Source organism: Silurus aristotelis (genome assembly GCF_946808225.1).
Source record: "Silurus aristotelis genome assembly, chromosome: 21".
In the NCBI taxonomy this organism is placed as follows: Eukaryota; Metazoa; Chordata; class Actinopteri; order Siluriformes; family Siluridae; genus Silurus; species Silurus aristotelis.
Window position 1 is genome coordinate 16,332,670 of NC_139594.1, and position 23,912 is coordinate 16,356,581.

General features: G+C 39.5%; 2 protein-coding genes across 2 annotated transcripts; one reads left to right on the forward strand and one right to left on the reverse strand.

Moving 5' to 3' along the window:
* The first annotated feature begins 7,085 nt into the window (after positions 1-7,085).
* Positions 7,086-14,666, forward strand: clxn (calaxin). The gene is made up of 6 exons (XM_083523834.1): positions 7,086-7,264; positions 11,387-11,542; positions 11,642-11,746; positions 11,850-12,001; positions 12,097-12,201; positions 13,940-14,666. The coding sequence occupies exons 1-6, from the start codon at positions 7,189-7,191 to the stop codon at positions 13,988-13,990; spliced, it is 645 nt and encodes a 214-aa protein (XP_083379960.1). The 5' UTR covers positions 7,086-7,188; the 3' UTR covers positions 13,991-14,666.
* rbm48 (RNA binding motif protein 48) lies at positions 13,897-23,659 on the reverse strand. The gene is made up of 5 exons (XM_083523798.1): positions 23,506-23,659; positions 17,529-17,719; positions 16,812-16,957; positions 16,190-16,716; positions 13,897-14,123 (listed from the first exon to the last, which is right to left on the reverse strand). The coding sequence occupies exons 1-5, from the start codon at positions 23,653-23,655 to the stop codon at positions 14,055-14,057; spliced, it is 1,083 nt and encodes a 360-aa protein (XP_083379924.1). The 5' UTR covers positions 23,656-23,659; the 3' UTR covers positions 13,897-14,054.
* Between the last annotated feature and the right edge of the window lie 253 nt (positions 23,660-23,912).

Here is a 23,912-nt window from a genome sequence, read left to right on the forward strand (position 1 = left end):
TTACATATCTATCATTTTCTTTATATAAGATGGCCATCATTACATATGACAGAGCCACTCATATCTATTGGTATACAATCTACTTACCTTTCCCCATTTTTCAACCCGGACCCATGTTGGCCGAGCGAGAACCTGGGGAAGAACAAAGGTCAGTCGAGGGCGAAACGAGCCGGCACCAGGAACAGGCTGAGGGCACGTGCAAACTGCGCCCCCTTACAGAGTATCCCATTAGCCAACATCCAGTCTAAAACAAAGACATGGCAGAACCCAGCGGTACCGGACCACACTATCCAGCCAGCCGAGTTTTTCTCAGTTTACAGCATGGACAGAACAATGGAGATGGGGAAGTAAAGGAAAAGTGGAGTGTGTCTAATGGTGAACAACCACTGGTGTGACAGCGCGAACATTGTTCCTCTTTTACGCTCCTGCACACCAAATCTGTAACTACTGACAATCAAATGTCGCCCCTTCTATCTCCTTCGGGAATTCAGCTTGATCATAGTCAGGTCCGTTTATATTCCACCTCAAGAGGACACATAACATTAAAATATGGGAGTTTCATAAGGATGCGGCGCTCATGTGTGTTGATGTCAACATGTTTTACGGAAGTGGTTGTGGTATTCATCTGGAAACTAGTGGATGACACGGTACAGCTGATCAGCTGACCATCAGAAGGTTTCCCAACCAGAAGCCAGGGGTGGATAAAACTGTCCACGATGCTCTGATAACCCGCTCCGCTGACTACAAAGCGGGGCTCATCACCGGGAACATGGACGAGTACAAGGCTGCATCTTACAGTGGCACAAACAGCAGGCACGGTGAGAGAGCCAGAGAGGTAAACAAGTTCACCATCTCGGAGCATGACGTGCTAGCTAGCACCGGTGCTCACAGAGATATTTAACCTTTCCCTGGAACAGTCTGTTGTCCTTTCATGCTTCAAACAGCCAAACAGTCAAACAGAGACTACATCAATACCGGACACACTGGATCCTCTACAGTTCGCATACCGCCAAAACCACACTGAGGACGCCATTGCACATCTTGTACATACAACTATTAGCGACCTGGACTGCAGAAAAGGGAATTATGCAAAAATGCTCTTATGGACTACAGTTCAGCAATTAACACCATAATTCCCTCCACACTCACCTCTAATTTGGAGGTCCTGGGATTCAGCCCACCGCTATGTCAATGGATCACCAACTTCCTGACAGACAGACCACAAGCCATATGGGTGGGCAAACACACCACATCCTCCCTCACCCTCAGCTTCTCAGGGTTGTGTTCTGGGCCCCGTGCTGTACTCACTGTACACACGACTGTGTGGTCACTTCCAACTCCACCACCATCATCAAGTTTGCTGATGACACTGTGGTTCTGGGCCTGTCTGTACAATTTGAGATGGCTAAGGGACTTTAAACTACCCTCTCAGGTGCTAAGGATTTGCACCACCTCTACACCTGCACCACTGAGAGCATCTTGACGGGTAGCACAATTGTCCGCTCCTTGAAGGTGTACTTGTAAATAAAAACAAAATGTAAACACAAAAGGTTGTGCAAAACAGTATGGCAGCAATAGCAGCAGTCAAAAAGTTGTGCAAAAACAGTATGTAAAGTGTAGATATAATAAAATAATATTACAATATGGGTGGTGCTAAAGACATGTATGTGTGTGAATTGAAATAAGTATAAGTGTGGGTTTGATTTCAGATTTGTAACAGTTCAGTAACACACAGTTGAGTGTGTGCGTGTGAGTTTCAGATCCAGTTCACTAGTGTGTGTTGAGAAACTAGATGGCTTGAGGAAACAAACTGTTGCACAGTCTGGGTGTGAGGCCCAAATGCTTCAGAATCTCTTTCCTGATGGAAGGAGAGTTAAGCGTGTGTGAGGGGTGTGTGGGGTCGTCCACAATGCCGTTGGCTTTGCGGATGTTGCATGTGGTAAAAATGTTGATGATAGAGGGGAGAGATCCATTGTCCTGTAGGGTCTTGCGATCCGAAACGGTGCAGTTCTTAAACCAGGCAGTTATCAAATCAAATCAAATCAAATTTTATTCATCACATACACATACATACAGGGTACGACATGTAGTGAAATGTTTTATACGATGGTCCGGCATGAGGGAATAGGATGGGGGAAAAGAAAAGGAGGCAGATAAATAAGTATAAGGTATAAGAAAAACTATATAAAATAAAATAAAAATAAATAAATAAAATAAAATAAAAGAATATAAGGTATGAAGATATATAAAAAGATAATGTATGAAACAAATATACATATAAACAGTAAACAATGTGTAGTAAAAAATTTTTTAACAATAGGCAATTTGTGGTGGGTTGTCCATAAAGTGTCCGTGTGCGGTATGGTGTGGTGTAAAGGTCCGTAAAGTGTCTATGTGCAATATGGTGTGGTATGAATAAAATAAAAGGCGCACTGTGCTGTGCAAGTCCAGAGTTTAAAGTGTCGTGGTGCGAACGGTGAGATATGTTTAAAGTGACGTGGTGCGAAGGTGAGATATGTACAGAGAAGTGTGATGATGGAGAGAGTGGGCCAGTTCTAGATCCTGGGTGTTTTCTGGTTTAAACACCGAATGGCCTGCGGGAAGAAGCTCCTCCTCATTCTCTCTGTGTTCGCTTTCAGGGAGCGGAAGCGTTTTCCTGAACGCAACAGAGAAAAGAGTCCATTGTTGGGATGGCTGAGGTCCTTCATAATCTTCCTAGCACTTGTCCAGCACCGTGTGCTATAGATGTCCTGCAGGTTAGGGAGCTCAGTGTGGATGGTACGTTCAGCTGAACACACCACCCTCTGGAGGGCTCGTCTGTCCTGCATGGTGCTGTTCCCGAACCAGGAAGTGATGCTACCCATCAGAACGCTCTCAATGGTGCAAGTGTAGAAGGTCTTAAGCACCTGAGAGGGTAGTTTAAAGTCCCTTAAGCGTCTCAGATGGTACAGACGCTGCCGGGCCTTCTTCACCAGGGTATTGGTGTGACAGGACCAAGAAAGATCCTGTGTGATGTTAACACCAAGGTACCGGAAACTGTCCACTCTCTCCACTGGGGTCCCGCTGATGTTTATAGGTTGGTATGACCGCTCCCGCTTTGTGCTGAAGTCCACGATCAACTCCTTAGTCTTGCTGACATTCAGGAGAAGGTTGTTCTGGAACCATCTCTCCAGGTTTTTAACCTCCTGTAGGTAGGCCGTCTCGTCGTTGTTGGAGATCAGACCCACCACAACAGTGTCGTCAGCAAACTTGATGATAGTGGTGGAGTTGGATGTGGCCACACAGTCATGTGTGTACATTGAGTAAATCAGGGGGCTCAGAACACAACCCTGGGGGGCGCCAGTGCTGAGGGTGAGGGTGGATGAGGTGTGTTTTCCCACCCGTACGGCTTGTGGTCTGTCTGTCAGGAAGTTAGAGATCCATTGAAACAGCGGCTGGCTGAGTCCCAGGACCTCCAACTTAGAGGTGAGTGTGGAGGGAATTATGGTGTTAAACGCTGAACTGTAGTCCACGAACAACATCTTTGCATAATTCCCATTTCTTTGGTCCAGGTGGCTCATCGTGGTGGAGAAGATGAGCAATGGCGTCCTCAGTAGAGCGGTTCTGACGGTACGCAAACTGTAGTGGGTCGAGTGTGTCTGGTAGTGATGCAGTGATGAAGTCTCTGACCAGTCTCTCGAAGCACTTCATCACTACTGAGGTCAAGGCTACAGGGCGGTAGTCGTTAAGGCAGGCAGGCTGGAGCAGTTATGCAGCTGCTCAGGATGATCTGAGTGGTCCCTCTGTAGAACATGGTCAGGATGAAGGGAAGAAGATGTGCTTTTCTCAACCTTTTTAGAAAGTAGCCTTCTCAGTATGTATAGATGCTGCTGTGCTTTCTTGGTGATAGAGCTGGTGTTAAGTGACCAGGTTAAGTTGAACACCAAGGAATTCGGTGCTCTTGATTATCTCCACAGAGAATCCATAGATGATCAGTGGAGAATGGCCGCTCAAGCCGTCAACAACCATCTCTTCAGTTTTGTCAACGTTCAGAGACCGGTTGTTGGCTCTTTACCAGGCTGTTAGCTGTTGCACCTCCTCTCTGTATGCTGACTACGATCGTGTCAACAGTGAACTTGATGATGTGGTTCGAGCTGTGCATTGCTACACAGTCAGCAGAGTAAACAGCAGTGGGCTGAGCACACAGCCCTGATAGGCCCCAGTGCTAAATGTGGTGGTGCTGGAGATGCTGTTCTTGATCGGGACTGACTGAGGTCTCCCAGTCAGGAAGTCCAGGGTCCAGTTGCAGAGGAAGGTGTTCAGACCCAGTAGGTTCAGCTTCTCAATCAGGTTTTAAGGGATGATTGTGTTAAATGCTGCACTGATGTCTATGAACAGAATTCATACGTGTGCGTCCTTATTGTCCAGGTGGGTGAGGGCTGTGGAACGGTTTGGACGATACACAAACTTAATGGGGCCCAGTTGGGAGGTATCTGGGTCTTGATGTACCTCATGATGAGCCTCTCAAAGCACTTCATTACGTTGGATGTGAGTGCCACGGCCCGATAGTCATTCAAGCAGGAGACTGTAGACTTCTTTGGCACGGGTATGATGATCGTTGTCTTAAGGCATGTAGAAACAACTGCGCTGCTGTGGGAGATGTTGAAGATGTCAGTAAAGACATCCGCTAGCTGTTCTGCGCATTTAATGAGCAGGAATGTTGTCTGGTCACTGGCGATTTGTACTCCTACAAGTCGGTTGCAGCCTCCTCAAACAATCAGTGCATTTAAAGCGGTCCTGAAGAGCAGACATGGATCGTGCTGGCCAGGTTCTTACCTGCTTTCGAACTAGTCTTGAATGCTTGTTGAGGGGTCTGTATGCTGGGGTTAGCATAACAGAGATGTGGTCTGAGTACCCGAGGTGGGGCGGGGCTTTGCCCGGCATGCGCCTGGGATGTTTGTGTAAACAACATCCGGCATGTTTTTCCCTCTGGTTGCAAAGTCCACATTCTGACTGAAATTTATGGAGCACAGTTTTGAGAGTTGCATGGATAAAATCTCCAGCGACAATAATAAATATCCGTCAGGTTGTGTGTCCTATGTTCCGTTAATGGTCCCATAGGGTACATAGAACCCCTCTTTAGCATTAGTGCTAGGTGGAATGTACACTCCAAGCACAATAGTGGTGGCGAATACCCGCGGTAAATAAAAAGGTCTGTATCTCACAACCATAAGGGCAGAGTTCTTACACAGTTACTTGTTAATGTAAACACAGAGTCCACCGCTGCAAGTCTTACCGCACAGGGCTGCATTTCTGTCGGCACAAAATGTGTTACTCAGCCACGTCTCCGTTAAACATCCCCCCCCTTGCTTGAACCCAATCATCTTGTTATTCTAGATAACAAACTCAACCTGTCTACAGAATTTATTCAAATTTGAGAGAAATTCTTGCTTAAGGTCTAGATATTTCCAGACTTAATCACTGTAATTCAACTCTATTTGAAGAAGTGGTAGCTCAGTGGTTAAGGTGTTGGGACTTTTGAGCAGGAGGTCATGAGTTCAACTACAAGGTCGTTGGGAAACTTAGTGTCCCTAAGTTTCCTCAAAATAAAAAATTCGTACATTACTACACCAGGAAATGAATGTAATACATATTAAGTATACAGAATCACAACATAGCCCTCTCTTTCTTCGGAATAAAAGGTGATGTAAGCCTATTAAGGTTTTACTGAAGCCTAAACATTAACTTTTAATATGTAGACAGAGATAACATTCAGCATGTTGATAAAGAATATATGTTCATGTTTGAGTTTCAGGTATCATTTCTTACTTTACTTTATTTCCACATCTTTCTACTTTCCAATTGTTTTCCTGAAACGATTGCAATTTCGTTCATTTAACATAAAATAGAATCCAATAATATCTAGAGGCAAACATCTACAGTGCATGCAACATCTTAATGATCTTCAAAATATTTTTCAATATAATCTATACTTCAAAGTAATTTATTCTTTAATATTTGATTAGTTTTGTAGGTTTGGAATTGTTAATTGTTTGCAATTAGTGTGTGTGTGTGTGTGTGTGTGTGCAAAACCATGTACAAACCTGTAGTGTTATAGAAGGTTCTATATGGAACTCCATAAGATCCATAAAGGCTGCAAAGTTACCTGACCCCAAAACTCTGCCCAAAAAATGAAAATGTGAGTCTGTTCAACCAAAAAACAAGAAAAAAAAAAAAAAAAAAAAAGAAAGAAAGAAAGAAAGAAAGAAAGAAAGAAAGAAAGAAAGAAAAAGGAAGAACAAAAAAACGAAAGAAAGCCACAAAAATCTCAGAGACTGACAAAATCATGATAAGGCCTGTGCAACAAGCTAACAGTTAGCAAGTAGCCATTTTATTAAAATAAACTTCTCTTATCCAATAATGTAATAAAATATAATTTCTTGTTGTTGTTAAGTTTCATTGTTATTTAAACACTTTTGGACTTAATATCACAAAAAAACGAAAAAAAACACCACCACCACCAACAACATTAACGTAATAAATGATGTGAAATGAGAAAAACACTGTAGTGTGTTAGTGCATAAGTAAATACAAAATAAAATCAGGATTAATAAACAAACAAACAAATGAATAATAAAGACATTGACAAATCAATTAAAAAAGATATGTTTGTTCCATTACAAATATATATGAGATATGATTTAACACATTTAAATATTTATTTATTGTTATATTGACCCATAGTCATTCATTCCCTTTCTGAATGAGTAAATTCGAAATGAAATAGATTAATATACAAACTAAACTAACAAATGAATACCATAGACATAATATTGCCATAATTGTCAAAATCAATTAAACATATATGCTTGTTTGTTTTATTATTAGCTATTAGATTGAGATATATAGACTGTTTTTATTTAATCAGGTTATAAAGAAATGTGCAAATATTTTTTTTAAAGTAAAGCCATAATATACATCATGGCTCTAAAGATGTATAACTTAGTTTTATTTATGTTAAACTAAAGGTTTCACCGCTTAGATAATTAGGGCACTAAACAGGGTGTACAGCATCAGCTGCTCTATCAGGGGGTATTTGGGTTTCAGCCTGATAGAATCGAGTTGTTCGCTTATCGCCCCCTAGAGGCGATTTTGGGTTTCCATGGTAACCGAGTGTCAACATCGTGAGTTGGTGAATGCGCTTCCAACATGGCAGAGATGTCTGCACTGAGCAGGAAGTTAATCCAAAACATGGCTGAAACCTTGTCTAAACAAGTGAAACACTGTAAGTATCATATCTTGTTGCATATTTATTTAATCAGGATCTGGATCCTTTGGCAACAGGGAAAATCTAGTTGTTTATTACCAGCTTAGCCAGCTAGTTTCATTGTTGTCTTAGTACACAGTATACAACTAGTGATTAGTAATCCAGTTTTTCATCATTTTTGTTTGTTTAATTTTTTTTTATATCTATTCATCCCTTTTTATAAGCACATTTCGGAGATGTTTCAGAGGATATTATTGAATTTATTACAGAGAATAAAAAAAAAAGTGCACAATATTACACTTCTTTACAATTTCCAATACATTGATACTTGTAAAAGAACTTTAACGGTCTAATTAAAATAATGGTTAAATTGACCCGTAGTGTCTTAGTGAATGTAACAAAGTAACAAAGTTGTTAAATAAATGTACAGATGTTATTTACAAGTGTACAGTTTACAAATAGACCATTTGAACTCTATGTACAAATGTGACAGTTATGATGGACAATGTGTAGTTCTGAATATTTTGATTGTTAATGCTGATTATAGCCTGCGGGAAATCTCCACTGTTTTGACTGTGTTGAGCTCCAGGTTGTTGTGGTTGCACCAGACAGCTCTCTAACCTCCTGTCTATAATCATCCTGGATGAGGCTGATGACTGTAGTGTCGTCAGCAAACTTCAGGAGCTTGACAGAGGTGCAGTCATTTGTGTACAGGGAGAAGAACAATAGGGGGAGACCTGGATGTGAGTTTACCAAACCTCACTGTCTGCTGCCTGTCTGTCAGGAAGCTAGTGGTCCACCGACAGAATGGGGTCGGCACGGAAATCTGGGTCAGTTTGGCTGAGAGAAGGTCAGGAATGATGGTCTGTCAAGATGTTGCAGAATATATTGCAGTCCAATGTTCCTCTGTAGGCAAACTGAAGGGGATCCAGCAGAGGTCCATTGATGTCTTTCAGGTAGGCCAGGACCAGACTTTCAAGTGTAGAGCGCTTAAATCAGCAGGGAACTACACACCAGTGATCTGTTAAAGATCTAAGTGAAGATGGGAGCCAGTTGGTCAGCACAGACTTTTAGTCAGGCAGGTGAAACACCGTCTGAGCCAAAAGCTTTTCTAAGTCGTCTGTCTTTGGAAGACTCGTTTCAGATTCTCTGCGCAGGTTGAATGGAGAGGGAGGGAGGAAAGGGGTGTTGAAGGGGGGTAGGTAAATGTGTGAAGTGCAGATCAGAGGGGGTGGTGGGTGGTAGACTGGGCTTTTCAAACTGGCAGTAAAACACATTCAGATCTTCAGCCAGTTGTTGATTCTCCACAGACTGTGGTGTGGTGTCTTGTGCTTGGTGTTGTTCCTCAGACCAGTCCATACTGATGCTGGGTCACTGGCTGAAAGCTGTTTTTCTAGCTTTTAAAAATATATATTTTTTAGCCAATCTGATCTCCTTTGTTAGTTTGTTCCTGGCCTTATTAAACAAGATTTGATCCCCACTTCTGTAAGCATCCTCTTTAGCATGACTAAGCTGTTTGAGTTTCCCAGTAAACCATGGTTTATCATTACTGAATGATAAGAATGACCTGGTGGGGATGCACATATCCGTACAGAAACTGATGCATGAAGTTACTCCGTGAGCTTGTCCAGATCGGTGGCTGCAGTTTCAAAAACACTCCAGTCAGTGCAGGTGAAGCAGGCTTTTAAATCCTGCTCTGCTTCATTACTCCATCTTTTACCAGTCCTCAGCACAGGTTTAGCTAAATTTAGTTTCTGCCTGTAGGTTGGTATGAGATGAATTAGACAGTGATAAGAGCCCCAAAGCTGCTCGTGGGACAAAGTGATATGAATCTTTTATTGGGGTGTAACTGTGATCTAAAATATTACTGTCTCTGCTGGGACATGTAACGTCTGTATTTTTGGCAGTTCACAGGAAAGATTCGCTTTGTTCAAATATCCAAGAACGATTAAAAGAGAGTCTGGGTACCTTTGCTCCGTATCAGTTATATGTTCCACCAGCTGTTGCAGCACTGCGCTGAACAGCTGGAAACCCGGCAGTTGTAGCGTGAATAAAATGTCCAACAAAACGTCTCAATAGTCAAAAATGTGAAAACTATTGTCCGCGCCGTGGGTGCCCTTCGCTGCACCATCATGATACTACTATCTGTTACGACTAACAGATAATTGGTTATATAGTATGTGTATACTATAGGTAGTCAGCTTTTAGTAGCCAGATACAACTTTTCCAGCGGTGGACGAAGAACACAAATCATGTTGTTGATTTGAAGTAGTGAAAAACAGGGTAAAATATTACTCTAGTAAAAGTGTTCCCTTCAAATGTACTAAGTATCCAAAGTACTATGATTTATTCTGGCTATAATGTTCCTGTTATCATTTTTACCAAAAAGCAACTCAGTTTATGTAAAAAGACACACTAATGCTACTCTCAGCACACTGATCTATTAATAGAATGATTTTAATTAATCAAACACTAAATGATTTCTATTAAAATGATCATGAGCCCAAAACCTTCTTTTCAACTACTTAAAAAAATTCATGAAATAAGGCTAAAGGTGTTGTGGCGAGTTTGAGTCAGGAGTTTCTTCATCATTTATTCTGGTCAGAATCGTTTGTTATTTTATCACGTGACTTCATGGCCGCAGGAAGTGGGGGTGCTGGGGGTGCTGCAGCACCCCCTATTGGCGAGAGAGAGATTAAAAAAAAATGTAGGCTATTAAAAATATTTTGCACAATTTATAAATTCCTTATGAATATTTTAGGAAATGATTTTGACACACGTAAGCTGTTAAGTGCATTTTGGATTTTAATTAAATTATTTTGATTATTTTAATTATATTGATTTTTCAAGTTTATTTGTAAAACGCGTTTCACACGCGCGGGTGATTTTAGTTTGGCTTTCTCTGGCAGCGCACAAACATAGCCTAAATGCCTTCCCCTTGTGGAAGATAAAATTAGCTCTTCGTACCTTTTACAACAACATGAAGATATCAGAAAAAGAGATCAGTGGTCTCTTTCCTGCTCGTGTTCCACATCCCTCTCAAAGCGCAGAGCGGTAGGCTATAACGCATCGTTGTGTGGAAATATAAAACTGTTTTTTTTTTTTTTTTTTTTTTTTTTAATGGATTCAACTTTATTATATTATGTAAGTTACCAGTATTTACTGATATTTATTTCAATGCTTTACAGGCTTTAGTGTGTTGTTTCTTTGGGTTTTTTAAATTATTATTATTTCAAAACAACCCCCCAACCACCGCAACACCGCCGGTATTTGGTCCACTACCACCGTGGTGGTAAAAAGAAAAAAAAAAAATGCCATCGTCACAGCCCTATGTTATTTTTTAAAATGTATTCTAAATAGGCCCATAGGCTCATAGGTTTAAAAAAAAAAATTAAAAAATAAATAAATAAATTCACAGCACCCCCTGTTCAAAATTACTTCCAGCGGCCCTGCGTGACTTCCATAGACGCTACACAATACAATAGTTTGGGTTTTTGGTCCCAATCTTGACATTGCTACAATAATTATGGGAGTCACGTGACAAAAGAACTAACAATACGGACCAGACGATATGAGACATAAAGCTACTCATTCTGTCTATCATAATTTGTCTTTATCTGCATTTTCTTCATTATTGGAACTATAGTTAAAGATCATGTAGACATGCTGGGGGATTTGCTTCCTAAAAATGTAATATATATATATATATATTATTTCTGGTCGAAGGAAGGAAATAATCTAAATGACAAAAAAGGATTCGTTTATATTGATGAAACAGAGTTTGCACTCGACCCTGATTGGTGGATTGCTGCGTGCTCGATTAGTTAAGTTTTTATCCTCATAAATAAAAAGGAACGACCGATTTAGCAAAATTTAGCTGACTAAAAAGTTATTTAACTTTGAAATGTAGTGAAGTGAAAGTCTCCTCAAATGGAAATACTTCAGTGAAGTACAGATACCCAAAAAAGCTGCTTCAATACAGTAACGAATTACATTTACTTCTTTACTGTAAACTGCTGATCTTTGGATATCGGAGATTCCGATATATTTCGATACGCTCCCTTTCTCATACACATGATTCTTTGATTCTTTCTTTCTTGTTGATTCTTGATTCAATGATTCTTTGTTTTTGTTGTACAGTTAATAAAACTGAAACGGAGTGCCTGATCCGCTTGTTTAACACGCTCCTGGGAGAAAAGACAGAGAGCAAAGCGACACACGGGTTGGACCGAGGCAAATTTCGCAACATCCTGCACAGCACATTCGGACTCACCGACGACATGATAATGGACCGAGGTTAGCACACAAAAGTTTGACCTCGGTGTGGTTTCTAAGATTGAGTTTTTCTGCAAATGTATTAGTTTTTTATCAATTAACCTTCGTTATCTATCCCAGTATTTCGCACCTTTGACAAGGACAACGATAGCAGCCTCAGTGTTAAAGAGTGGATAGAAGGACTAGCGGTCTTCCTCCGAGGGACGTTAGACGAGAAAATAAAATGTACGATTATTTTCATTTGTGTTATATTTTCTTCTTCTGTACGAGTATCTCTAATCGCAGCACTTCTCAAGCCGCTGTCCTTCTCTGTCTGAAATGCCTGTAGTCTGTTTTGTCGTGTACGACCTGAACGGAGACGGCTACATATCTCGAGAGGAAATGTTCCACATGCTGAAGAACAGCCTGATCAAACAGTTGACTGAGGAAGACCCTGATGAAGGAATTAAGGATCTGGTGGAAATAGTACTGAAGAAAATGGTAAGCGAAACGCAATGGAATCTCTGATAAGAGAAAGAGATCTGAAATATGACAGATCTAGTAACATTTATGGTGCAAATGATGTTTGTGTTCAGGATTACGACCATGACAGCAGAATTTCATTTTCCGACTTCAGTAATGCGGTGAGAGATGAAAATCTGCTACTGGAAGCTTTTGGACCTTGTCTTCCTGACTTAAAGGTAAAAAGAACAAAAATCACACTTTTGGTATGAAAGTGCAGGAGATGTAGTCATTTAAGGACTGTTTTGTGCATATATATATATATATATATATATATATATATATATATATATATATATATATATATATATATATATATATATAAACCCTGAGAAGCCTTTTTATTATTCAAAACACTGTCCAGCCTTGTGTTTCCTCTTAATTACCCTAAACCTTTGACGAAACTGCATATGTGTGACAAATGAAATACCAATGATTTGCCCTAATGAACAGAATAAACACTCACTGAACAGTGTGATGTGACGATGCTTATTATATGTGCAGTTTTTCTTAGTTGCTTTGGAGCGTTTTAAAATAATATAAAATTCTCAGAACTACTTGTTCAACCTCTCCGTCATGTAGTAGCTTGTGCACATCATTAAGCAATTTAACAAATTGCTACGCCTTGGTAATTCATTTAATCGATTGTGTACAATTGTTTGCCGTTTCTTACAATATCAAATGTTTGTCATGCTGATCCAAATATATTATACTGGTTCTCACCTGAATATTCCAAACCCCCAAAAGAATTACAAACATTTTTGTAAATGTGTCTTGAATTGATTAATTGTGCACATGAATCTTGAACGTCACTAATGAAGGCAAGTGAACGGCATCAGATCAACCAATGATCAACTAGTTCTCTAAAACAGGTCAAAGGTGAATCTCGTGAACCTTCAATTGGTTTGCGTATACAGACAAAACACAATTTCGGAAAATGGTTGAACAACCGGGAAACAGACACTAGTACAGTACAGTAAAAGTGTGACATACATACACTAATGTGTACGTTTGTGCTGTTAAAATTCATGTACGCCATACAGAAGAAATTCAGCTTTATTGAAAATCCTGAAACCGCGTGCCGTCATACTGACATGACTAAACATTTTGACGCTCGTTTGTTTACAATGACAAATAGACTTCTATTATTCTAATTAGATGTTCATCGCGGTATATATTATATTTCGAACGGTACGATATTATAATTTTGCTGAATTCGGTATTTCATTCGCTGCTGTTCCGAAATTCACCTGTAGGCGGCAGCGCTTCCTAAATTGATAGGCACATGGATTAATTGTGTAAACTCAAAATGTAACCCATGTTCCTGGTAGGTTTTTTTGTTACATTTTGTTTGCACAGAAAAGATCCGAAGATTTGAAAACATTTTCATTGTATTACTTCAGTTATATTTAAACTTTTTTTCCAACATAAAAATCTATGTTCCCTTTAGGATTTTTGATACAAAAGGTATGAATCTATTTTTATTATTACTTTTTTTTTTAAATAAAATTGCTTTCAAATTATTTTCAATCACATCTTTTAAGGCTGGTTATTTATTAATTATGGTTTAGATTTGGTATCGATTCCGAGGTATTGCATTTTGGTATCGTACGGACACCAAAATTATTATATTGAGCCATCCCTAACTGACACACATACTTACTTTAGAGAGACTCACTAGGGATTTTTAAAGAAGTACAGGTTTTGCAATTAATCCATTGTGTTGTTCTGTTTGTACAAATTGTTCAGAAAAATGCACTTACTGGTGTGCAAATATTAAGAATGATTCAAGAAATGCTCCTAAACAACTGAGAAAAACTGTAAAAATTCAATAAAACATACCACAATGTTCTACCATCCTTTTTATATATATAATTAATATATGAAAAGTAATTTATTATTATTATTGTTTTGCAGAGCATACAGGCATTTGAGCAACATGCATTCCAGGATACATCAAGAACCTAAATCACTCAAATCCACAACAAAGCCAAATGCAGCTCCTGTATGTGTTATGATGTTTAGAATGGGATTAAATTCTTCTCCTTGGCTTTGCTGTGGTGGTACTGGTGGTCTTTATCTCTGAGGAAATTGATGAGACCTAAAAAAAAAACCAAAAACAAAAAAAGAATTAAATACATACAACATACATATGTTCATTGAATATTTAATTGTAAGTCTAGTGACTTATACTGTACAGTTTCTATGTAACAATCTAGATAAAGGGATAAAACAGACAAGAATTCTACAGTGAGTGAGTGGAAGAAAGTTGGACATATTTAATCTAACAGAAGAGAAGATATTAGCCTCAAACCCACAGTCACACATAGAAATGGAAGCTTAATGATTTGGGGTTGTTTTGAAGCAGGGAAGGTTGAAGACATATTCTGGGTGAAATATACCAACATGGCAACCATAATTTAACACCATGCAATTCCATCTGGACTGCGGCTCACTGGAATCGAAAAAATAAGCGTACGTCATTCTGGATCACAAGAAGAACATCTCTAGCGATGTTTTACAGAAAGTATAGCAAAGTATTTCAGCTGAATGTTTGGTGAAATAAACTGTCCTTATGCCAAGCTGTTATTCATGTTTGGGGAGAATTTTTCAATGAAAAAATAAAGAATATTTGAAAATGTAATTTGTTGTAGAGCTGAAACGACTCCTCTAGTCCATTTAACTACACACGGAGCACCGTGTTTCCCAACGGATCATTATTACTGACGCACCACCCGCTAAACTCTGGAGCGCTCTGGACAGGTAAACACTATGGAAGCCTGTTTTAACCACATAAAAAACGTTTGCCTAATTCTGAGGGGTTTTATTTTCGCAATTCTGACTTTCTTTTTAGTTAATCGGGCAACGTTGCCCCTCTGTAGTGCCAGAAAGATTTACACACTGAGAATTAAATTGGCTTTCAAACTAAGCCTTCAATCTCTGTCTTACAATTAGCTCTGGAGGAGAAGGAACAAGAAGAATGAAGCAGAGGAGCCTCATTCATACACAACAGCTTCAAATTTTAAAACTTTTTTAAAAGACAAAGTTGCAATTGCAAGAAAAAAGTCGTAATTAGGCAAACCTTTTTTTTTTTTATGTGGCAGAAACGGGATTTTATACAACACAGAAAACGCTGCAGAAGAGAGAAAACAGCGAGGGGTGAAGGGAAGATTCAGGTCAAAGAACACGACTGAAAGTCTAAAGACTAAAACAAAACAAAAAAACAGTACAGTGCATTTACCCTTTTTAAAGTAATTTAACACATTTTTATATTTTTATTAATGATTTTAATATTTGTATTTGCATTTTGATGTAATATGGCAATTAAATGGACTAAATGGGTTTAGTTTTTACAGATATTCTTGTTTGCAATTTCAGCAATAAAAATTTTTATTTTTCTAAAACAAACAAATTTTTTATTTTTTAATTACATTTTAAGAAACCTGTCTTGTTTTCTCTCTCTCTTATTTTCTCTTTTCTTACTTTCATACAAAAAATCTGTACTGAATCATGACAATGTTCTAAATACAAATTTTTATATTAATTATATGAATAAATACTGGGGAAAATAAAACACATGCATTCAAACTGAAACAAAAGATTACATTCAAATAAATAAAAAAAACACTTTAAATACAAAGAACTGCATGCGATTCAAGTATATCAAGGTCCATTTCTGGTTCTAGTTCAATATTTAAAGTTAAGAAGCCTCAAATTATAATAGAGAAAGCAAAGCTGGTGTGCATGGTGTTCAGTGATTCGCCTCTAGAGGCCGCTCTCGTACTGAATAATGACAGTGGCAAACAAACATGTCCATGCACAGTCCATTCAACATTTTGGATAAGGCCAAAATATAAGGAATGCTCTGGTAATAATCTCAATCATCACACCTGCTCATTTAAAATAGAATCAAATGCATTTTATTCAGTAAAGAAATTATTATTCATAAACCCTGAGCAATGACATCAAACGCATTATTACAAAGCTTACACAAAAGAGGAAGGCGTAGTTCAGTGTTTAAGATGTTGGACTTCTGATCAGAAGGTCATGAGTTTAAATCCATGCACCATTAAGCTGCCACTGCTGGGCCCCTGAGCAAGGCCCTTAACCCTCAATGCTCAGTTGTATAAATGAGATAAGTAACATTAAATGTAAATGTAATCTTACCTTTGCCATTGTTTGTCTGATTATGTTGGCCGTGGTGTTTAATGAATTGTCTTCCATGTCCATTCTCTGTTCTTCTGGAAGTTTGGGTCCAAACACAGGAGCATTTTTGTCCAGCAAATCCGCCCTGTCCTCCATTTTTCTCTTCCTCTTTTCCAAACTTGCTGTCCTCGGTATAAACCTTGGTGCAGTGGATGGGGGAATTTGGGATTTTTTAGTCCTGTCTCTTTCTTCTTTTTCAGCAGATGCTGAGATTGTGCATTTTGAGGTCTGTTTGGAAAGTTCTGGGGAAGCCGGGATGAAATGATGTAAAGATCCCATCTTATCCTCTGTAGGTGCACTCGTTTTGTTTTGTGATTCAAATCCGCTTAAAGATAAACTGTACTGAGGTGCTTTTTTATGTGGCGGTAAGGGCAAGAGTGGAAACCCTGAACAAGTCTCAGTTTGAGCACTGTTCCTATCTCGCCAGAAAGTAGATGCTGGTGCTGATGATCCTGCAGGTTCCTTTTCACAGTCCGGTTCTGGAACAGCTTTGTGTAAGACAATTCATAAGGAATGAAATGCATATGCAGGGAAAAAAAATCTCGACATGAATCTAGGAAGTGGACGGGTTTAATCGCGCTACCTGATTTCACACATGCTCTTTTCACGTAGCTCCTCCTGTCTTGTAGCTTCTTTCTTATATCTTCTACAGTCTCATATTCAGGAGCATAACATACATGAAGAATGCCCCCATAAAAGCTTTTCTCGTCAGTGTTCCGCTTAGCAGCCCTGAAGAAGAAAAAAAATCAATATTATTACAATTTTAGTGCAACTACATAATTGTCTTAGTAAAATTTAAATTTTTAAGTTTAAAATTTAGAAATCAAATTCAAAATCATTTTAAACAGTATTAATTTTCTGATGTCCACGTATCGCTATTTCTAACGCTCACTAAAATGCTGCTGCAGCACTTTAGAATGGTTTTGTTTGTAGTTTCCATGGTGATGCAATTCTTTCTTTGCGCTAGTTCAAATTTAATTCGCCGTATTACAACTACAAACGAGACCAACATGCAACAGCCAATCAGCTTTCTCCTATTGGCGTGAATCTCTCTTGGATTGTGGCACAGATTTAAAACAGATTTCATTTTTCAGCTGTAGGGAAATGCAAGTTTAACGACATATGGCCTAAAAAAAAAAAAAAAAAAAAAAAAGAATTTAGGGCTCGTTTAAGGCCAGTTACAACAACGTATTTGTGTGTTTTTGATATCGTGATACAGGTCTTAATTTTTATTCTTAGTGAGCTTAAAAAGTATTACATTTGACTTTGTGAAACCTGCAGAAACCCTGCGACCCCTTACCTTGCCATGGTGAGTTTCTGGAACTTGATTAGATAAACTTCGGTGAATTGTTCAGCAGGATATTCATCGAGAATCCTATATTCCTCGATCACTCCGTAAAGAGCAAAAAGCTGCACCAGCTCGGCCATCACACCAATAGCAGGCACTCCTTGCACCAGAAGAAACCGAGACTCCAAGTTAATAGTATAAACCTAAAAAAGCACACAGATTTTAGGACAAAAAGCAGAACAACCAACATGCAAATAATATAAAAGAGCACTCTGAAGTACAGATTGATTACCGAAACTGATTTAGTAGGAATGGAACGGTTCCTCGAGTATTTCGATTACAAAAATTAAATCAAGGCAAAATTATTTGTAATGGAATTACTCGAGGTTCGTGCTTAGTTTAGTCTATTTAACTACACTCGAAGCGCTGCGTTTCCCATGGACCATTATTACTGACGCACCACCAGCTAAACTCTGGAGTAGAGACCTGCACTCCCACGGGAACAAGTGCGGTGTGGGACAAGACTTATTTGGTAAAAGCGGATGGGTCACTGAGTGCTACAAATATCAAGTCAAGTCTAAGGGCTTTTATTGTCATTTCTACTATACACAGTGGTACACAGTAAAAATGAGACAACGTGCCTCGAGAAACCTGGTGCTACACTAAACAACACAAAGGTACAACACACAACACAAAGCTACATAACAACACATATAACACAAGACGGCACCGACCAGTAAACCTCCTGTATACTCTGAATATACAGTACTGTGCAAAGAGGACTATAAAGACTATAACCAGGAGTATGTATGTATGTAAACAAACATAATGTAGTGCAAAAACAGCAGTAGCAGCAGGCGAGAGGTGCAAAAAACAGCATGTAAACAGTGTAATATGCTTAAGTAAATAATAATAATAAATGGTGGTGGAATGGATTGAGATGAGTAATGAGTGTGTGTTAAGTTCAGGTTGTACAGTTCGGTAACACATAGTTGAGTGAGGGTGTGTGTGTGAGTTCCAGTTTAGGTTGTGTTCAGGAGTCTGATGGCTTGTGGGGGAAAGCTGTTACACAGTCTGGATGTGCAGCCCGAAAGCTTCGGAACTTCTTCCCTGATGGCAGGAGAGTGAAGAGTGTGTGTGATGGGTGTGTGTGGTCGTCCACAATGCTGTTTGCTTTGCGGATGCAGCGTGTGGTGTAAATGTTCATGATAGAGAAGAGAGAGAGACTCTGATGATCTTCTCAGCTGTCCTCACTATCCTCTGTAGGGTCTTGCGATCTGAGACGGTGCAGTTCCCAAACCAGGCAGTGATGCAGCTGCTCAAGATGCTCTCAACGGTCCCTCTGTAGAACATGGTCAGGATGGGGGGAGGGAGATGAGCTTTCCTCAGCCTTCTCAGGAAGTAAAGACGCTGATGGGCTTTCTTGGTGATGGAGCTGGTGTTGAGTGACCAGGTGAGGTTATCCGCCAGATGAACACCATGGAATTTGGTGCTCTTGACGATCTCCACTCAGGATACATCGATGATCAGTATCACTTCATTATTAAAGGAAGGAACAAACAGCACAACAAAACCTTGGCCTGTTTTTTTCGTTTCAGTTGATGTGTTGCATCAGTTTAACTGAATCAGATCACAACCTGGATCATCTTCTACCTGTGTACAAACCCCTTGCAAGCAGGCAACCAGCAGCCTCTCGCCCAGTGAGGACATGGCCTGATGAGACCAGTGAGGCTCTGAAAGACTGTTTTGGCACAACTATGTGGGAGGAATTGTGCAGTCCACATGGGGAGGATATTGACAATCTAAGAGACTGTATTACAACTTCTGTGTAAGCTAATTAGCAGATTAGAGAAGGTGAGTCATATTTTTCGACATTTCTAGTGCTTTTAACACCATCCAACCTGTGCTCCTGAGGGATAAGATGGTGTACATGGGAGTGGACCATCATCTGTCTGCCTGGATACTTCACTACCTCACAGACCGACCACAGTATGTGAGGACTCATGACTGTGAGTCTGACATGGTTGTCTGCAACACTGGAGCCCCACAGGGAACGGTTCTGCAGACTTCAAATTCAGCTCAGCAATCTGTCACCTGCAGAAGTTCTCTGATGACTCTGCCATCGTTGGTCTGATCACGGATGATAATAACAGGGAGTACAGAGGACTGATTCAGAACTTTGTGGACTGGTGCCATCTGAGCTGCCTCCAGATAAACGCGAGAAAACCAAAGAACTGGTGGTGGATTTCCGTAGGCACAAATGCTCTTCGCGCCTACCAGTGAATATTCAGGGAAAGGACATTGAGAGAGTGGACAAACACCTGGGTGTTTATCTGAACAGTAAACGGGACAGGACAGACAGAAGATAATACTGAGGCAATTTCCAAGAAGGGACAGAGCAGACTCTTTCTGCTAAAGAGACTAAGGTCTTTTAGAGTGCAGGGAGAGCTGCTAAAGACCTTTTTTTGACTCTGTGGTTGCCATCTTCTATGGTGTGGTCTACTGGTGCAGCTGCATCTCTCCTGAAGACAGGAAGAGACTGAACAAGCTGATCAGGAAGTCCAGCTCAGTCCTGGGGATTCCTCTGGACACTGTACAGGAGGAGGGAGAAAGGAGGATGGAAGCTAAACTATTATCATTGCTGGAGAACGCCTCTCACCCCCTGTATGAAACAGTTTATTCTGTGAGCAGCTCCTTCAGTGACAGACTGTTACGTTCTAAGCGATACAGCAATACAGAAAGTCTTTTTTTCCAGCTGCTATTCAGCTGTACAATCAGAGCTGCTCCCAGTGAACCAGTCACCATAATACATACCGTTATTGTGTTTAAGTGTGCAAGAGTGCATGTGAAATATGTTTGAAAGTGTAACTACTTTATTTGTGGTCTCTTTTTCTTTTGTATTTATACACTGTGATGTAGAACACTTGTATTATGTCTCTACTTTTTATATACAGTAGAACCCCGGTACTCGACCGTTTCAGAACTCGACGGAATTGGAATTCGGGGCGAAATTTCGAGTAAAATTCGCATCGGAATTCGAACAAAAACCCGGAATCCGACCCGATAAACCGCGCGATTCGTTTGTTAAACAGCGTGTTTCGATCAGTCGGCGTCCATCCTACAGGTTGTTCACATCACGCTCAGCTCTACTCTGAGTGTAAAGATATATTAAGCTTTTGTTTCTTTTTGTACTATTTTTGGATAAAAAACATGGGTCCCAAGAAGGCCACTTACCTCCTCTCCATATCGATGCCCACAGATCAAGATCATCATCAGTGGCAGGGTACAGCAACTTTATAATGTTGTGTTTTTTAAATTAAATTATGTTATTTAACTCTGAACTATTTAAGTGTTATTTCTGTGTAATGTTTTGTATAAAAAGGCAAAGTTAGGGTAATAACTTGGTGGTCGAGAACGGATTAATCCAATTTGATAAATTTCTTATGGGGAAAAATATTCGGATTTCGACCGTGTCGCATTTAGACGCTCTGCTAGAACGGATTAGCGTCGAAGTCCGGGGTTCCACTGTATTTTCACATTTCTTTTCTTTGCTGCTGTAACACAGAACTTTTCCATTTAAAAGTATATATTTGTATTTACATTTTGATGTAATATGCCGATCAAATAGACTAAATGGGTTTATTTTACACAGATATTCTTTTATGCAATTTCAGCAAAAAAATTTTTTATATATTATATTTTTTACAATAATATATTTTCTCTTTTATATTTAGTATTGCTCTTTTTTTTGTTAATTGTTGGAATAATCGGTAGAATACTTGATTACTAAAATAATTTATAGCAACAGCTCTACTATACATACTATTTATATGTTTATATTTGGACCTGATGCCATCCAATTTATCAGTGGCAGCCTGTAATTGCCAGTAAGATCTTTTCTGCTGGTCTAAACTCAGAATCTCTGACATATAGTTTACCATATTTTTGTCCATAAATATTTATTCTCAGTAGTCTATTCTCTTCCTTCCATAGTGAATTTAGATTAGAGTTTCTATCCATTCAGATTTCAGCCGTCACATCACATTAAAAGACCTGGGAGTTATTTTAGACAGCAACTTATCTTTTAAAAATCACATCAATCAAGTTACAAAAACAGCCTTCTTTCACCTTAGAAATATTTCTAAGCTAAGAAATATGTTATCTATATCTGATGCAGAGAAGCTCGTCCATGCGTTTATGACCTCTAGAACAGACTACTGTAATGCATTACTAGGTGGATGTCCTGCATCATTAATAAACAAGCTTCAGTTAGTTCAGAATGCAGCAGCAAGAGTTCTTACTAGGTCAAGAAAATACGATCATATAACCCCAATCTTATCGTCCCTACATTGGCTTCCTATTAAGTTTCGAATAGACTACAAACTACTGCTACTCACTTATAAAGCACTAAATGGTTTGGCTCCCATGTATCTATCCAGTCTCTTAACACGCTACAATCCGTCACGCTCCCTGAGATCTCAAAACTCTGGGCTTCTAGTAGTTCCTAGAATAGCAAAGTCCACTAAAGGCGGTAGAGCATTTTCACATTTAGCTCCTAAACTCTGGAATAGTCTTCCTGACAGTGTTCGGGGTTCAGATACACTCTCCCAGTTTAAGTGCAGATTAAAAACATATCTTTTTAGCAAAGCCTACACATAACACACATCACACACATCACATCATAACCTTGTGCTCCAGAACATCTGATCACATGCACATTATCAACTTGTGCTGTTAATATCATGAACAGCAGCTACGCTAATTCCTCTCCACTGCTTCTCTTTCTCTCCCCATCCCGAGGCATCCTGAGGTTTGGCCAGCTCCAGTCACGTCCCACCTCGTGAAGATTATGGACCTATGGATGATCATGGAGAAGTAGATGCCGAGTGTTTAAAGGCCCTGGCATGGAGAAGCTGATGCTGGATCTATGATGATCACAAATTGTTCTGTATTGTTGAAAGATTTATGACCAAACTTTTGATGTCACCCATATGAGGATGGGTTCCCCTTTGAGTCTGGTTCCTCTCAAGGTTTCTTCCTCATATCATCTAAGGGAGTTTTTCCTTGCCACTGTCGCCACGGCTGCTCATCAGGGACAAACGCACACCATTCACCTTCACTGTTGTTTTCTGTAAAGCTGCTTTGAGACAATGTCTGTTGTGAAAAGCGCTATACAAATAAACTTGACTTGACTTGACTTGACATCACGTGTTGCATTCAGATTTCAGCCGTCACTTTATGTGTTGCAGAGGTCAAGAGTATCTGTCTGCCATAAGGGCTGTTAGTATCTTCTAATCTATGTTGCATGAAGCTGTTTCTTTAACCAATCAGATTGCGACTTGCTGACTCCGAGGCCCTCTAGAAGGCATCCAATCACATCAGCATTTTCATGTCCTGTGACTGGATGGTCAGAAAGAGCACTAGTCAGAGCTCGCAACCCGCATCTATAGCAAACGGCACAAGCTCAAATCTATTCATGTGGATTTAATAGTTTTAATTTTATATTTTTTTCATTCCAAAATGACAAAGAGGAGAAGAAATTGATTTGGCTGCAGATACACTTACAAGGACATTTATCAACTTTTCAACAAAAGATCCCTGCACATCCTGAGGAAAGATCAGCCAAAACATTTCAAAACAGTTGTTAAACCTTTTATACTTTTGTGTGTGTGTGTGTGTGTGTGTGTGTGTGTGTGTGTAGGGGGGATTTTAAATCCCCAGAGTCATTTTATGAGGTTAATGTTGGTGCTTCTGCTAGAGATGATGTATGCAGGTGTTCCGGCTGTGGCTACAGTGAATGGAGAATTGTTGAATTGTGTTCATTTGGGTTCTTGCTTTGGTAATGCCATTCATTCTTACATTAAATGCCATTTAATGCCTTTTCCAACCATCCCATGGAAGCCTGAGCTCCCAGCTGATTCTGTCAATTCCGATCCATTATCTTGACTTCCTTTTAAATAAATTAAATAAATAAAAAAACAAAGCTGACCTTGACGGCTTTTGGTCTCCTTCCCTCCCTGTACTTCGGTCTTGTGTGACAGACCTTTTGCTGCTCATGGTGTTTGTACACTCGGGGTGCATCCCAAACAGAGCTGCCCCTGGACGCCGCCATGTTTTCTCGCTTTTGTTCCCGGCGCATGCGCACAACCAATAAGCTCTCTTGATGCTACATTCAGTGGCATTAAAATTGTTATCAAGTTCCTAAAGCGAGCGTTTCTGTAAATCTGTAACTACATACTTAAAATACGATATCAAAGATGACCAAACAACCCAACCCAGTTTTATCTGCCGCACCACTGTATTTACAAACCTAGTTTCTATAATAAGTTATATTTTAATGTTCGATGCGATCACAATGTATTCGTACGATGACAAAAAATACTATTTGTACAATAT

Excerpts from the sequence above, each read along its gene's own strand:
- rbm48 (XM_083523798.1), bottom strand. The coding sequence starts at position 23,655 with ATGCGCCGGGAACAAAAGCGAGAAAACATGGCGGCGTCCAGGGGCAGC. Across the intron at positions 16,717-16,811 it reads AAGAGCATGTGTGAAATCAG|CTGTTCCAGAACCGGACTGT; the intron begins GTAGCGCGATTA and ends TCTTACACAAAG. Across the intron at positions 14,124-16,189 it reads TCAGACAAACAATGGCAAAG|GTCTCATCAATTTCCTCAGA; the intron begins GTAAGATTACAT and ends TTTTTTTTTTAG.
- clxn (XM_083523834.1), top strand. The coding sequence starts at position 7,189 with ATGGCAGAGATGTCTGCACTGAGCAGGAAGTTAATCCAAAACATGGCT. Across the intron at positions 11,543-11,641 it reads CGACATGATAATGGACCGAG|TATTTCGCACCTTTGACAAG; the intron begins GTTAGCACACAA and ends TATCTATCCCAG. Across the intron at positions 12,202-13,939 it reads CTTGTCTTCCTGACTTAAAG|AGCATACAGGCATTTGAGCA; the intron begins GTAAAAAGAACA and ends ATTGTTTTGCAG.